At 37.3% G+C, this 12,110-nt stretch overlaps 1 protein-coding gene across 1 annotated transcript; it reads left to right on the top strand.

Moving 5' to 3' along the window:
• The first annotated feature begins 1,764 nt into the window (after positions 1 to 1,764).
• Positions 1,765 to 4,371, top strand: c3h15orf40 (chromosome 3 C15orf40 homolog). The gene is made up of 4 exons (XM_023284677.3): positions 1,765 to 2,046; positions 3,071 to 3,203; positions 3,300 to 3,427; positions 4,059 to 4,371. The coding sequence occupies exons 1-4, from the start codon at positions 1,828 to 1,830 to the stop codon at positions 4,146 to 4,148; spliced, it is 570 nt and encodes a 189-aa protein (XP_023140445.1). The 5' UTR covers positions 1,765 to 1,827; the 3' UTR covers positions 4,149 to 4,371.
• Positions 4,372 to 12,110: the final 7,739 nt, after the last annotated feature.

Raw genomic sequence — 12,110 nt, 5'->3', positions numbered from 1 at the left:
GAGACACTAATTAAGCAAAAGAACCAGAAAGAGATACAAAATGAAACCACAGAGACACAAAATTAATCAAAACAACAACAAAGAGACACAAAATGATACGAAAGAGACACAAAATTAAGCAAAACCACCAAGAAATACAAAGCATCCACCAAGAGACACAAAATGACACTAAAGAGACACAAAATTAAGCAAAAGAACCAGAAAGAGATACAAAATGACACTAAAGAGATACAAAATTAATCAAAACAACTACAAAGAGACACAAAATGACACCAAAGAGACACAAAATTACTCAAAATAACTACAATGAGACACAAAATTGCACCAAGAACACAAAATTACTCAAAACAACTACAATGAGACACAAAATTGCACCAAGAACACAAAATTACTCAAAACAACTACAATGAGACACAAAATGACACCAGGAACACAAAATGAAGCAAAACAACCAGAGACATAAAACGACATGCAAGAGACACATAATTAAACAAAACAACCACAAAGAGACACAAAGTAACACCAAGGAGACACAAAGTAACACCAGAGAGATGCAAAATTTTGCAAAAATAACCACAAAAAGACAACACAACATTGAAGAGACACAAAATTCTTGGAAACAGTCACGAGTCACAAAACAACACCAAAGACACAGAAAAAAGACAAACTAGATGTAAAATTACTCAAAAACAGCAATACAGAGACACAAACAACTACAAAGACATGCTAAATTACTCAGAACAAATACAGTAGGATGAAAAATTGCTCAAAACAACTACACTGAGCCACAAAACAACTACACTGAGCCACAAAACAACTACACTGAGCCACAAAACAACTACACTGAGCCACAAAACAACTACACTGAGCCACAAAACAACTACACTGAGCCACAAAACAACTACACTGAGCCATAAAACAACTGCAACTAGAGACAAAACTACCCTGAAGAGATGCAAAAATACTCAAAGCAACCAAAAAGAGAAAAAAAACAGAAACACAGTGAGTCAAACAACCACACAGAGAATCAAAAAGACCTTAAAGACATGCAAATAATAATAAAAAGCAATGCAAAATGAACATAAATAGATGGAAACAGATATAAAACCACCCCGAGGACGAGCAAAAATATCAATTTCAGATCCAAAAGATTGACTAAGAAATTAGAAACGACCTTCAAATGCAAAGTGACCATAAATTAATGCAAAATTATCAAAAAAAGACATACAAAATGGTTAAAACTGGCTGAAAGAGATGCAAAAGGAACACAAACAGCTGCACAACCAATGAAGACACAAAACAACTCCATTAACATTACTGTTCACATGTATGTTCACAATTCTTTCCAATTTAAAACAGCTAATTTTATGTAAATATAGGAATAAGTACACAACATTAGGAGCAACCTGAGAAACGAAAGCAGAGTCGCTTTTCCCTCCTGTGGATAATTCAGATAATAAAGCCAGAATCTATTACAAAGTACCGTATGGGGTTGAAAAACTGTTTTTGATCACACAATCCTACACTGGTAGCATTTCTAATGGAGGTGGTTTGTATTCACCAAAGAAAAATAACATCCCATAATTCACTCACGATCTTATAGCTCCAAAAAAAAGCTTGTGACACGGTGCTGAATCTTGGGCGACATTTTACTTTGATTTACATTAAGTGAATGTAAACTTTCTTCCCAGTAGGTGGCGGTGATGCACTTTTAAACTCGTCCAAAAGAAAAAGCGGAAGACGCTTATTTTGAAAAACCGGAAGTCGCATTGTTTACATTTTTTGCTAACAGGCTAACAAGCTAGCAAGCTAACAGGCAGACGGTAGATGCTTTCCCGGTCAGGTGTCGCCGTATTTAGTGTTTTTATTCGGTCTTTATCAACTTTCCGGCAGACTGGATTAAACCGTTTACCGTTACCAGACTCTGTCCCGGTGCTCTGCCGCCGGTCGGTCGCTCTGTGCCGGTGCAGGCTGCCTCCTCTGCCCGGTGTCACCCGGAGGACAAGAAGCTTCTCCACAAACAGAGAGATGCCTAAAAAGGAGAAAGTTAGTAGCGTTTGTTAAATAAACACTTCAACCATACTGACCAGAGAATTCAGTTACTTCTGGTTTTTATATGTATTTGTTTATTTCTGCTTAAAAATGTTTGCTAATTGAAGTATTTAACATTATAAGGCAGACTGTCTCAGAAATAAAGCATAAACTTTTATATAAACTAAATAAAAAACTGAATGGAGGACTGTGGTATGTTGTTGAAGCCTTTACCTACATTGTGTGTGCTGTAAAATCACCTGGTTAAACAAAACAGATCATAAATATTTTCTATTTTTAATTAAATAATGATATATTCCATTCATCTGAGCGGATTTATATCAATATAAATAGAGCTGAACGGGACATACAACCCTTGAAAACAAAGTTTAGGGGACACATACTTATTTGCAAAAACAAATGTCATAAATTATCCATTAGTTGTAAGATTTTAGCTTATCAGAAGTTAGTTTAAACTATTGTGTGCCAGAGAGCACAAAATATGACAAATTTCTTCTTTCCCAATACTTAATTTTCAGATTTAAACATAAAATTTCAGAAAACTTAATGTAAATAATCCACTGAGGAAGTTTAATGGTGATATCTATTAAAGTTCTTATTCTATCCAGTTTTAATGGTTTAAATGTGGTTTATCACAGTCTGATGGCAGGTAACTTTTAAATATAATACTACTGATTACCATTACAATTAGAATTTCATTTAACAGATGCTTTCATCCAAAGCGACGTACATCTGAGAGTTGATACAACACGACAATATGCAGTGTGCTGCCCATTAAAAAAGGTTATTGTTCAGTGTAATTAGTAGCTGCAGCCATCAGGTGATTGTAATTGTAAATAGAGTATTTTCCCTCTGAAATGTTCAGAAATATTTATAGTCAAAGCTCTGTGATCGTTACAAACTCTGCATGACTGAGGCTGACTACTGACTGTTTTTGTAGGATGTTTGAGAGACAGAGAATGATTATAAAAAGTAAACATAAAGGACCAAGACACTGACATCCTGTTCTGTCGACCAGGTGAAAGGGAAGCCGGCTGGTGCAGGTGGAGCAGCCGATGCAGAAGCTTCCGGTCCGGTGACTCGAGATAAAAGTGGTGCTGTGACCGTAACGGTTCACGCCAAGCCGGGCTCCAAACACAGCGGCATCACAGGTCGCCTTCCTTCACTCCGTGTGTAGCTGGACTGTTGTTATGAAAAACTGAAGCAGTATTTAAACTACAGTTTCTCTGCTGCTGCTGCTGTTGCAGAAGTCTCTGCTGAGGCCGTCGGTGTCGCCATCGCAGCGCCACCTACAGACGGAGAAGCCAACGCTGAGCTTATTCGCTACCTGGCTGAAGTTCTGGACCTGAAGAAGAGTCACATATCTCTGGACAAGGTTGATGAAACACTCGAATATTATTTTCCAGAGGGGAGGTATCTGCAAATCTGAAAAATAAGAAAGCTTTATTGTCATTATATCCAGTGTACAATGAAATTCCGGATCACTTTCTCCCTTTTAAACATACAAGACAAATATGTTAAGAAAATAAAATCCGAATGAAAAATTACAAAATAGTGGTGTAAACGATATATCAGGACTTTTCATGTGTTTTCAAGTAAACATCACCACCACAGGGACTCTCCTGTCAGGGTTCATATTGCACACAACATCTATAGGGAGTGTAATACTCAGTTTCCAGTTATAGCTCATCAATCTTTGGATTCTTATCAAGCTGATGTGGGTTTCTTGTAAAATTACTTTTGCATTCGTTCCCAGAGCTGGAGTACATTCTAGTTTGGCTTAAACAGATCAGATTTATGGTTAAAACAAGCCCTTCTGAATAACTACGGCAACATTTTTCCATGTTTAACAGTAAGACAAAAGTTTATCCACAACTGTCTTGAAGAACGTGAGAAATATATAAAAATACTGACATTTTTAGGTATTTTAGAAGTGCAGAATTATGAAAAATACACTTTAACTGCTTTACTTATATTATTAAACGTTCTCCTTCCTTCTTCTTCAGGGCTCCAGGTCCAGAGACAAACTGATCAAGGTGGACTCGTCTCTGGGTCCAGAGGAGGTTCTGAGGAGGCTCCAGCAGGCTGCAGGATGACAGGAGAACTTTACATCATTTACAGAACAAACTCAGGAAATTTTTTCTGCCCTGTTTCATCACTGACCATGAGGAAAATTACTGAATATAAATGTGGAGTTGAATTTATTTACCAACCATCTCCTAATGAGCTGGAGGTGTGTCCAGATGTTTCCAGCTGTGGACTGCATGTATAAATGAAATGAGCTGTTTACTGCGAATAAACAGACTGTGTTTTGTATAACAGACTCCCAGATTTCCTGCTGTTACAGTTTAGATCTTCTGCATTTTCAAATACAGAAAAAACGTCGTCCTGCAGTTGTAAAAAAAAAAAAAAAAGCATTTTAAACAAATAATGATCTCCAGTAAACTGCAGTGACTGTATGTCAGCAGGCAGCAGATGGCGCTGTGCTGCTGTTACTGTCTGCTGGTTCAGGTAGTAAAGGATCGACACAAGTTACTAAGAACATTTACTCAGGTGCTGCACCTAAATACATATTTGAGGAATCTTTTCATGCCACATTCTGCTTCTGCTCCAGAGGTGAGTCTTCAGCAGCGACTTAAAGGTTTCTACAAAGTGTAAATCCTTTTATTTTAATTTACAATTTTCCAAAATGTCAAACTGTCCACATCAAAAATTTCTATTTTTGCAAATAGTAATTTGTTCTTTTACAGCGTTTGACTGTATATATTTTATGGTACTTAAATCAGTAGAAAAATGTTAGTACTGGTACTTGGGAAGTATTTGCTGCTATTTGAAAGCAAAATTATGCATAATAGGGATAGAAAAATGCAAAACAGTTTTCTAACAGTTATTTTACATGTTTTATTTAATTACAGATAATATCAAGTAAAATCATAGAAAAATACAATTATGAAGAGACACAAAACGACACAAAGACACAAAAAATGGCCACAAGAAGGCACAAAACAACTACAAAGACACACAAAACAACTACAAAGAGACACAAAACAATCACAAAGAGACACAAAACAACCACAGAGACAGAATATGACCATATAATTACCATATAATTTTTAGAAAGAGACACAAAACAACCACAAAACAACAAAGAAAGCACACAAACAGACACAAAAAGTTCACAAAAAGACACGTGAGCACAAAGACAGATAAACCAACATTATAACATGTTATATCAGCTGTTTCTACTGGAACAAACTCTTCCTCCGGCACGTTTTAAGTCTCTGCAGAAACCAGAATAAAAGCCTCATTAGCATCAGTGATCAGAGCTGGAATCAGCTGTGAGTTAATGAGCTTCTTCCAGTGAAACTAAAAGTCTTCAAAGAGACGGAGAGCTGCTGGATGTGATCAAAGCTGAGCACATAATGACTCAAACATGGCAGCTCTCCACTTTCATTCCTCCTCACAGCTCTGGAAACAAACTTTGTGGCTGCTGGTGACGGCAGGCCAGCAGTTCTTCATCTCCTCTGTCACTCAGGACGTTATATAAGAGCCGCCTCGCTGAAGGAGGGAGTGAGTCTTTCTCCTGAGCTGATCCTGGATCAGCAGCTTTACGTCTGCTGCTGCTGAAGCTGCTGTCAGGTTTCAGACGCCGCATTAAGCCTCTGATGGCTGGACGGACACTTTCCCTCCTAAATTTAAGGGATTCGTCCCGTTAAATCCTCGTCTCATCGCTCTGGGTGTTGGAGGATCTCTGTGGTCAGTTTCTGAGGATTAAAGCGTCCAGTTCGGTTTCTGTGAAATAAAATGAAATGATTACACTGCAAAAACTCAAAATCTTACCAAGTCTGTTTGTCTTATTTGTAGTCAAAATGTCTCATCCCACTTGATTTAAGATAAATTCACTTAACAAGTGACATTTCAGCAGATGGAGGGACTTGTTTTAAGACATCCATCCATCCATTATCTATACACCACTTAATCCTCACTAGGGTCATGGGGGGGCTGGAGTCTATCCCAGCTGACTCAGGTGAAGGCAGGGGACACCCTAGACAGGTCACCAGTCTGTCACAGGGCTACATACAGAGACACACAATCACTCTCACATTCACACCTACGGACAATTTAGAATAATCAATTAACCTCAGCATATTTTTGGACTGTGGGAGGAAGCCGGAGTACCCGGAGAAAACCCACGCATGCACAGGGAGAACATGCAAACTCCATGCAGAAAGATCCCGGGAAAGCCGGGACGCGAACCAGGGATCTTCTAGCTGCAAGGCGAAAGTGCTAACCACTACACCACTGTGCAGCCCTTGTTTTAAGACAATGCATCTTAAATATCTTGTTAAGTCAAACTATCTTGAAATTATCTTGTTTTGAGTTGAATTTTACAAGAAAACTCAAAATAAGTTTAACCCTCGTGTCGTCCTGCAGGTCAAAATTAAGCCGTTTTAAAGTTGGAAAATGTGGGGAAAAAAATATTTTCACAGTGATGTCCACATTTCCAACATTTTTTGGTGGGGAAAAAAAAGGAAATATTAAAAATGTTTCTTAAGAACTGTTACCAAAAAATCAACCAAAATCCAGCGAGTTTCGCTATATATGTAATCACTTTAGATATTTTTAAGATTTTTTGGAAGATTTTTACTCATTTTTTGAAAATATTTACAAGCGTTTTCTTGCCAAATTTGGGGGAGTTTTTTTTTTTTTTTTTTAACTTTTAAGGGACATTTTAAAGGAATTTTCTTCCTGAAGGTTTTGCAAATTTTCAGAAAGTTAGGGAATTTTTTGGCTGAATTTTTGGACTTTTTTCAGACAAAGAAACAACATTTTTTGGTGCCCATAAATGAAGACAGCAGGAGGATTACTACATCTCAAATTAGGAGGTTACATGAAAGCAGAGAGTGAAAAACTGCTTTTTTTTTTTTTTTTTTTTTTTTTAGCATGTCTGGCTTATTATAAGACACTTAAGCTTGACAATCCTGGTAAAATAGAGCTTAAAATAAGTTTTCCCAACTAATTTTAAGATCTCAATATTCTAAATATCATATCTTATTTCAAGAAATCTTACAAGACATTTTTCACTTATTTCAAGGTAAAAGTTCCTTGAAAGAAGTTTTTTTTCTGATTTTGAGAGGAGCATTTTGTTCAGTGTAAAATAATCAAACATGCTGTTCTTCCTGTATGAGACAATGAGCCCAGATAACAAACTTGAGGCCTCCTCCCTCCTACATCTCAGCTATAGAAAGTTTGTGGTGGTTTTGTGTATCTTTGTTCCATTATGTGTCTTTGTCGTTATTTTGCATCTTTATAGTCATCCTCTATATCTGTGATAATTACCTGTGTCTCTTTGATTTTTTTTTTGTCTCTTTGAAAATGTTTTGTGTCCCTTTAAGGTTGTTGGTTTACTTTCTGGACAATTGGCAACTGTTTTTTTCTGTGCCTTTGTGGTTGTTTTGTGTATTTTTGGCCTTTGAAACATATGTAAATAAAAGTCTCATAATAAAAACGGTATCAAATGTTCTTAAAAGTGTGATTTTCCAGTTGAGCTTTTGGTCTTTTGAAATAATTTGGATTCTTCACTGTAGCTTCACAGCTGAAAACGGCCAAAACGTTAAAACCTAACGAGGCTTCTGCTTGTGTCGCCTTGATTTTGGGGGAAGTCAGTCGCAAAAATGCAAAAGTTGCTTAAAAATGGAAGAGATTTTCATGGTCATTTGGTTTTTAATGTTAGATTCCTGCCTGTACGTTTTCCTGTCCCATGTCTCCTGTAATTCCCTATGTATAGGTTTTACATCTATCTTCAGTTACTGCTTCTTTTATTTTGAAATCAGTTTCCCTTGTGTGTTGCTTGTTTTTCCACTTCCTCCTCTTGTCTCAGTTCCCCTCCTTTTTTAAATAATCCTCATTAGTTTAACCATTGTCTTTGTGTTTGTACATTCTTTTGTGTCACTTTCAGGTTGTTTTTAATCTCTGTAGTCACTATGAGTCTGTGTGGTCATCTTGCATCTCATTTTACATCTCTTTATGGTTATTTTGCATCTTTTTGTGATTGTTTTGTCTCCTTTTGTGGTCATTTTGTGTCACTTTCTGGTTGTTTTTCATCTCTGTAGTCACTATGAATCTTGATGGTCATTTTGCATCTTATTTTACGTCTCTTTATGGTTGTTTTGTGCTGTTTTGTGGTTGTTTTGTGTTACTTTCCAGTTGTTTTCCATCTCTGTAGTCATTAGGAATCTGTATGGTCATTTTGTGTCTCATTGTATGTCTTTTTATGCTTGTTTTGTGTCACTTTCTTCTTGTTTTACATTTCTGTAGTTGCTAGGAATCCCTATGGTCATTTTGTGTCTCATTTTATATCCTTTTGTGGTTGTTTTGTGTCACTTTCTGGTTGCTTTACATGTCTATAGGTACTTTCAGTCTCTGTGGTCATTTTGCATTTTCATTTTACATCTTAATTTTTCTTCTTCATGGTTGTTTTGTTTCATTTTGTGGTCACACAGAAATTTAAAAAATTTGGGGTGTAAGTAAGTTGTGTGCTGGAGCAACCAATGTAAAAAGTTAGTCTGGAGTCCTGCAGACATATGAGGTTTTGTTTTAGGAGGTTTAGCTTCAGGATTCCTATTCAGAGGGTAGTAGGTGGATATTAGTAGGGGTTTATAGTACATTTTTAGAGTAAATCAAGCTGTGAGTATCTGTTGAGAGCTGTTGACCTGGAAGCTTAAAATGTGCTTCATCAGTGCACTTGGATGTTCTGGACCTTTTAGTGTCCAGAGTTCTTGATTGATGGGCCATCTGTGGCTACTTGGAGCAGTAAAATGAATCAGGCAAATTGCCCAAACATCAATCTGTACATAAAAAAGTAACTCGTCACTCAAACAAATCCATGTCGATGGCTAGACGTGGTATTAACAGAAAGAAGAGGAATGACTGGCAGCGAGCCTGACAGGATGAAAAAGAAGAAGACACGATGAAAAGATGCAGAGCTGCATCCTCCCTTTCACAGCCAGTCAGCAGGATGTTTGGGCGGCGGGGATGAAGAGGAGGAGGCTGTTTACGTGTCTTCATGCTGATCCCACAAAGAGACAATCACAAACTAAATCAGGCCCTGAAGCTGGACCATTTTAAACCTCTTACTTCACTTCTTTCTGCAAGTTTATTTATAGTCGTCAAACAGCCAAAGTCACCCTGTGGGAGCTGACATAACACGCTGCTTTAATGCCAAGAGCAATTTTTAAAACTCTCTATTCTCTGCGAGCCCATGCAGCGCTAACTTCCCATCAGCACAATGCTCTCATGCTAAAGCCTCGCTGACAACAGGAGGATTTGATGCTGCTGCTCGGACGCTGCAGGCCGGATGTTTATCCACAACAATACGCTCAGCGTGAGCTTGTAAATAAAAACATCTGGGATCATCACAAACAGCGCTCGCTATCGAGCTATCAGAGGCTTAAGAAAGCGCTGGAAAAAAGAGGAAAGCCCAAAACAAGCACGGTGTGACTCAGTGTGTTTGTTGATATTGGTCATATCATTACATAACAATCCGTTGTATTCATACTAGTAGCTCTGTGAGGCTGCTTTGAGCTGAATGCTAACATCAGCATGCTAACATGTTCACATACTTGAATAAAAAGTAACTGGACATCTCTTTTTAGTTCTTGAAGATGTTTCACCTTCATTCAAGAATCTTCCTTAGTTCTAACTCACTACTGAAGAGTTTTAAGTATTTATTCTCACCGCCAAATCACCTAAATCAAGTCAGCGCAAGAACAAAGGAGTGAATTATGGTGAAACTGCCTGGGGAGGGATCTCATGATGGCATTATGAGCACCTGTTGACTGACAGTCATTTTGTCAGCCAGTGTTTTGGTTTATCCACAGACATCTATGGTGCATCAATAAATGTCATCTGCACTCATGCAGCCTCAAATCATCAAACTCCCACCTCTGGGCTTCACTGTCAGGACTATGCGTTCACTGTGGTTGTCCTGGTCAGGTTCACACCAAATGGGCTGGACTCCATCGAAGCTGAACACATCTCATTTTTAACTCCCAACATTCATCAAGCTGCTTTTTATGTCATTTAGCAAAGTTTCATATAGTTGTTTCGAGACAAACACCAAGTAAGTTTGTGTTTTTTGACCTTCGACCATAGAGGTTGATGTTCTGAAGTGTTCTTCACACTGTCTGAGCTTCACAGAAACTCTGATTTCTATTGATTATCCCTGTGTCAAATCTGCTGCTGTCAGTTTTTCACAGCTGGATTGTGAAAGTAGTTCACTGTCTATGGAGTCATTTTAGGATACAACCACTGCAGCCATGATTAGTGGTACTATGGTTCCTTCTATACCTTCTGATTACTGCTACACCTGTGTTTCACTCATTTTTATTTTGTCACTGATCTTCCTGGATCCTTTTCCATCTTTGTGAAATCTCACAGTCAGATTTTTCAGTTCCTCTGTTCAGTCCTTTTCCATGATGAAGACATGCATATTAATCACAACTTACAGGTATAGGTATTGTTCATAGCTCATTTTAAAACCATGTTTATGCAGTAAGACCAGTTGGAAATCACAAGTGGATTCCATTTTGTTTCACAGATGTATTCACTTTTGTTGTATTGAATTTCTATTTTGGGGATTGAATTTCCAATATAGTCTTTTTAAGTATTTGTTTTTGATTGTTTATAGAAGAAAATACTTTACTGTCCACCTTAGAAATAATACAATTATTGAGACATGATACAATTTGAAATTATTTGACCCTAATGTTTATGTGTTGAAAAACAGCAGCTAGTCAACAGCTAAGAATTGGCTAGTTATGTGTTGTTTTTTTGTTGTTTTTTTTTTACTGTCAGTAGGCTCAAAGTTAATACAATTAAATGTAAAAGAAAGTTTAAAAACTCACTTCTGATGTGGTAAACTACTTTTGCTATGTTGGTGTGGCTTAGCATCAACATTTCTCATTGAATGTAGAGTAACAGCTAGCTTAGCGCGCTGCACTTGCTATGTAGCTCCATCAGAGTAGTGCAGTTTAGTGCAGAACAGCTTATTTAGAGCTTCTAAATGTATAAATCACACAAATGTCCTTTCATTTACTTATTCTGTGTTATTATATCCAATATTGTTCTTAAACCAAACATCCAGACTCCTGTGTGGGAATAAGTATAAATGACACATACAGGGATGTACTGTTGTATAGTTTACTGTTTATGTGCTAGAAAACGGCAGCTAGCAGCTAGCCAACGGCTAACACAGCTAACACTTGGTTAGCTACATTTTTTGCCATTGCTAGGCTCAAAATTAATAAAATTAAATGTAAAGAAAGTTTAAAAAGTCGCTTCTGATGTGGTAAGCTACTTTAGCATGCAACATTTCTCATTTAATACTGTTTATGTGTTGGAAAACGCCAGCTAGCAGCTAGCCAGCAGCTAACACAGCTAACAATTGGTTAGCTATGTGCTTTTTACTGTCATTAGACTCAAAATAAATACAGTTTAATGTAAAAGAAAGCTTAAAAAGTCGATTCTGATTTGGTGAACCAGTTTTGCTATATTGGTGTAGCTTAGCATGCGACATTTCTCATTTAATGTGTAGTAGCAGCTAGCTTAGCGTGCTAAACTTTCTACATAGCTTCATCAGAGTAGTGCAGTTGAGTGCAGAACAGCTTATTTAGTACTTCTAAATGGTTAAATCACATATCTAAGAAAGGAAAATGTCATTTTATTTACTTATATTGTGTTATTATATAAAATATTGTTCTTACACCAAACATCCAGACTCCTGTGTGGGAATAACACTAAATGATTTTGTGGTTCCCAGCAGCAGGCCGATGTGTCCTTTAGTAACCCGCAGCCGGTTTGTTTACCATGTGAGGGTTTTAAGATGCAGCTCGTCTGAGTGTCAGGAGGGTTTAAGTTGTGTTTACTTGAAGGTCTGCGACATTAATACCTTCATCCCTCCACATTAATGTGAAATATAAATAGAAGCACGGCAGGGAATAAATGTAGTCAAGCCTCCACTTCTTTAAAGTTAAATATGAAAAAGGAAATTGGGAAAC

Source organism: Amphiprion ocellaris, chromosome 3 (genome assembly GCF_022539595.1).
Source record: "Amphiprion ocellaris isolate individual 3 ecotype Okinawa chromosome 3, ASM2253959v1, whole genome shotgun sequence".
Lineage (NCBI taxonomy): Eukaryota > Metazoa > Chordata > Actinopteri > Pomacentridae > Amphiprion > Amphiprion ocellaris.
The sequence above is the reverse complement of the archived record's forward strand: the minus strand, read 5'-3'. Positions and strand labels throughout refer to the sequence as shown.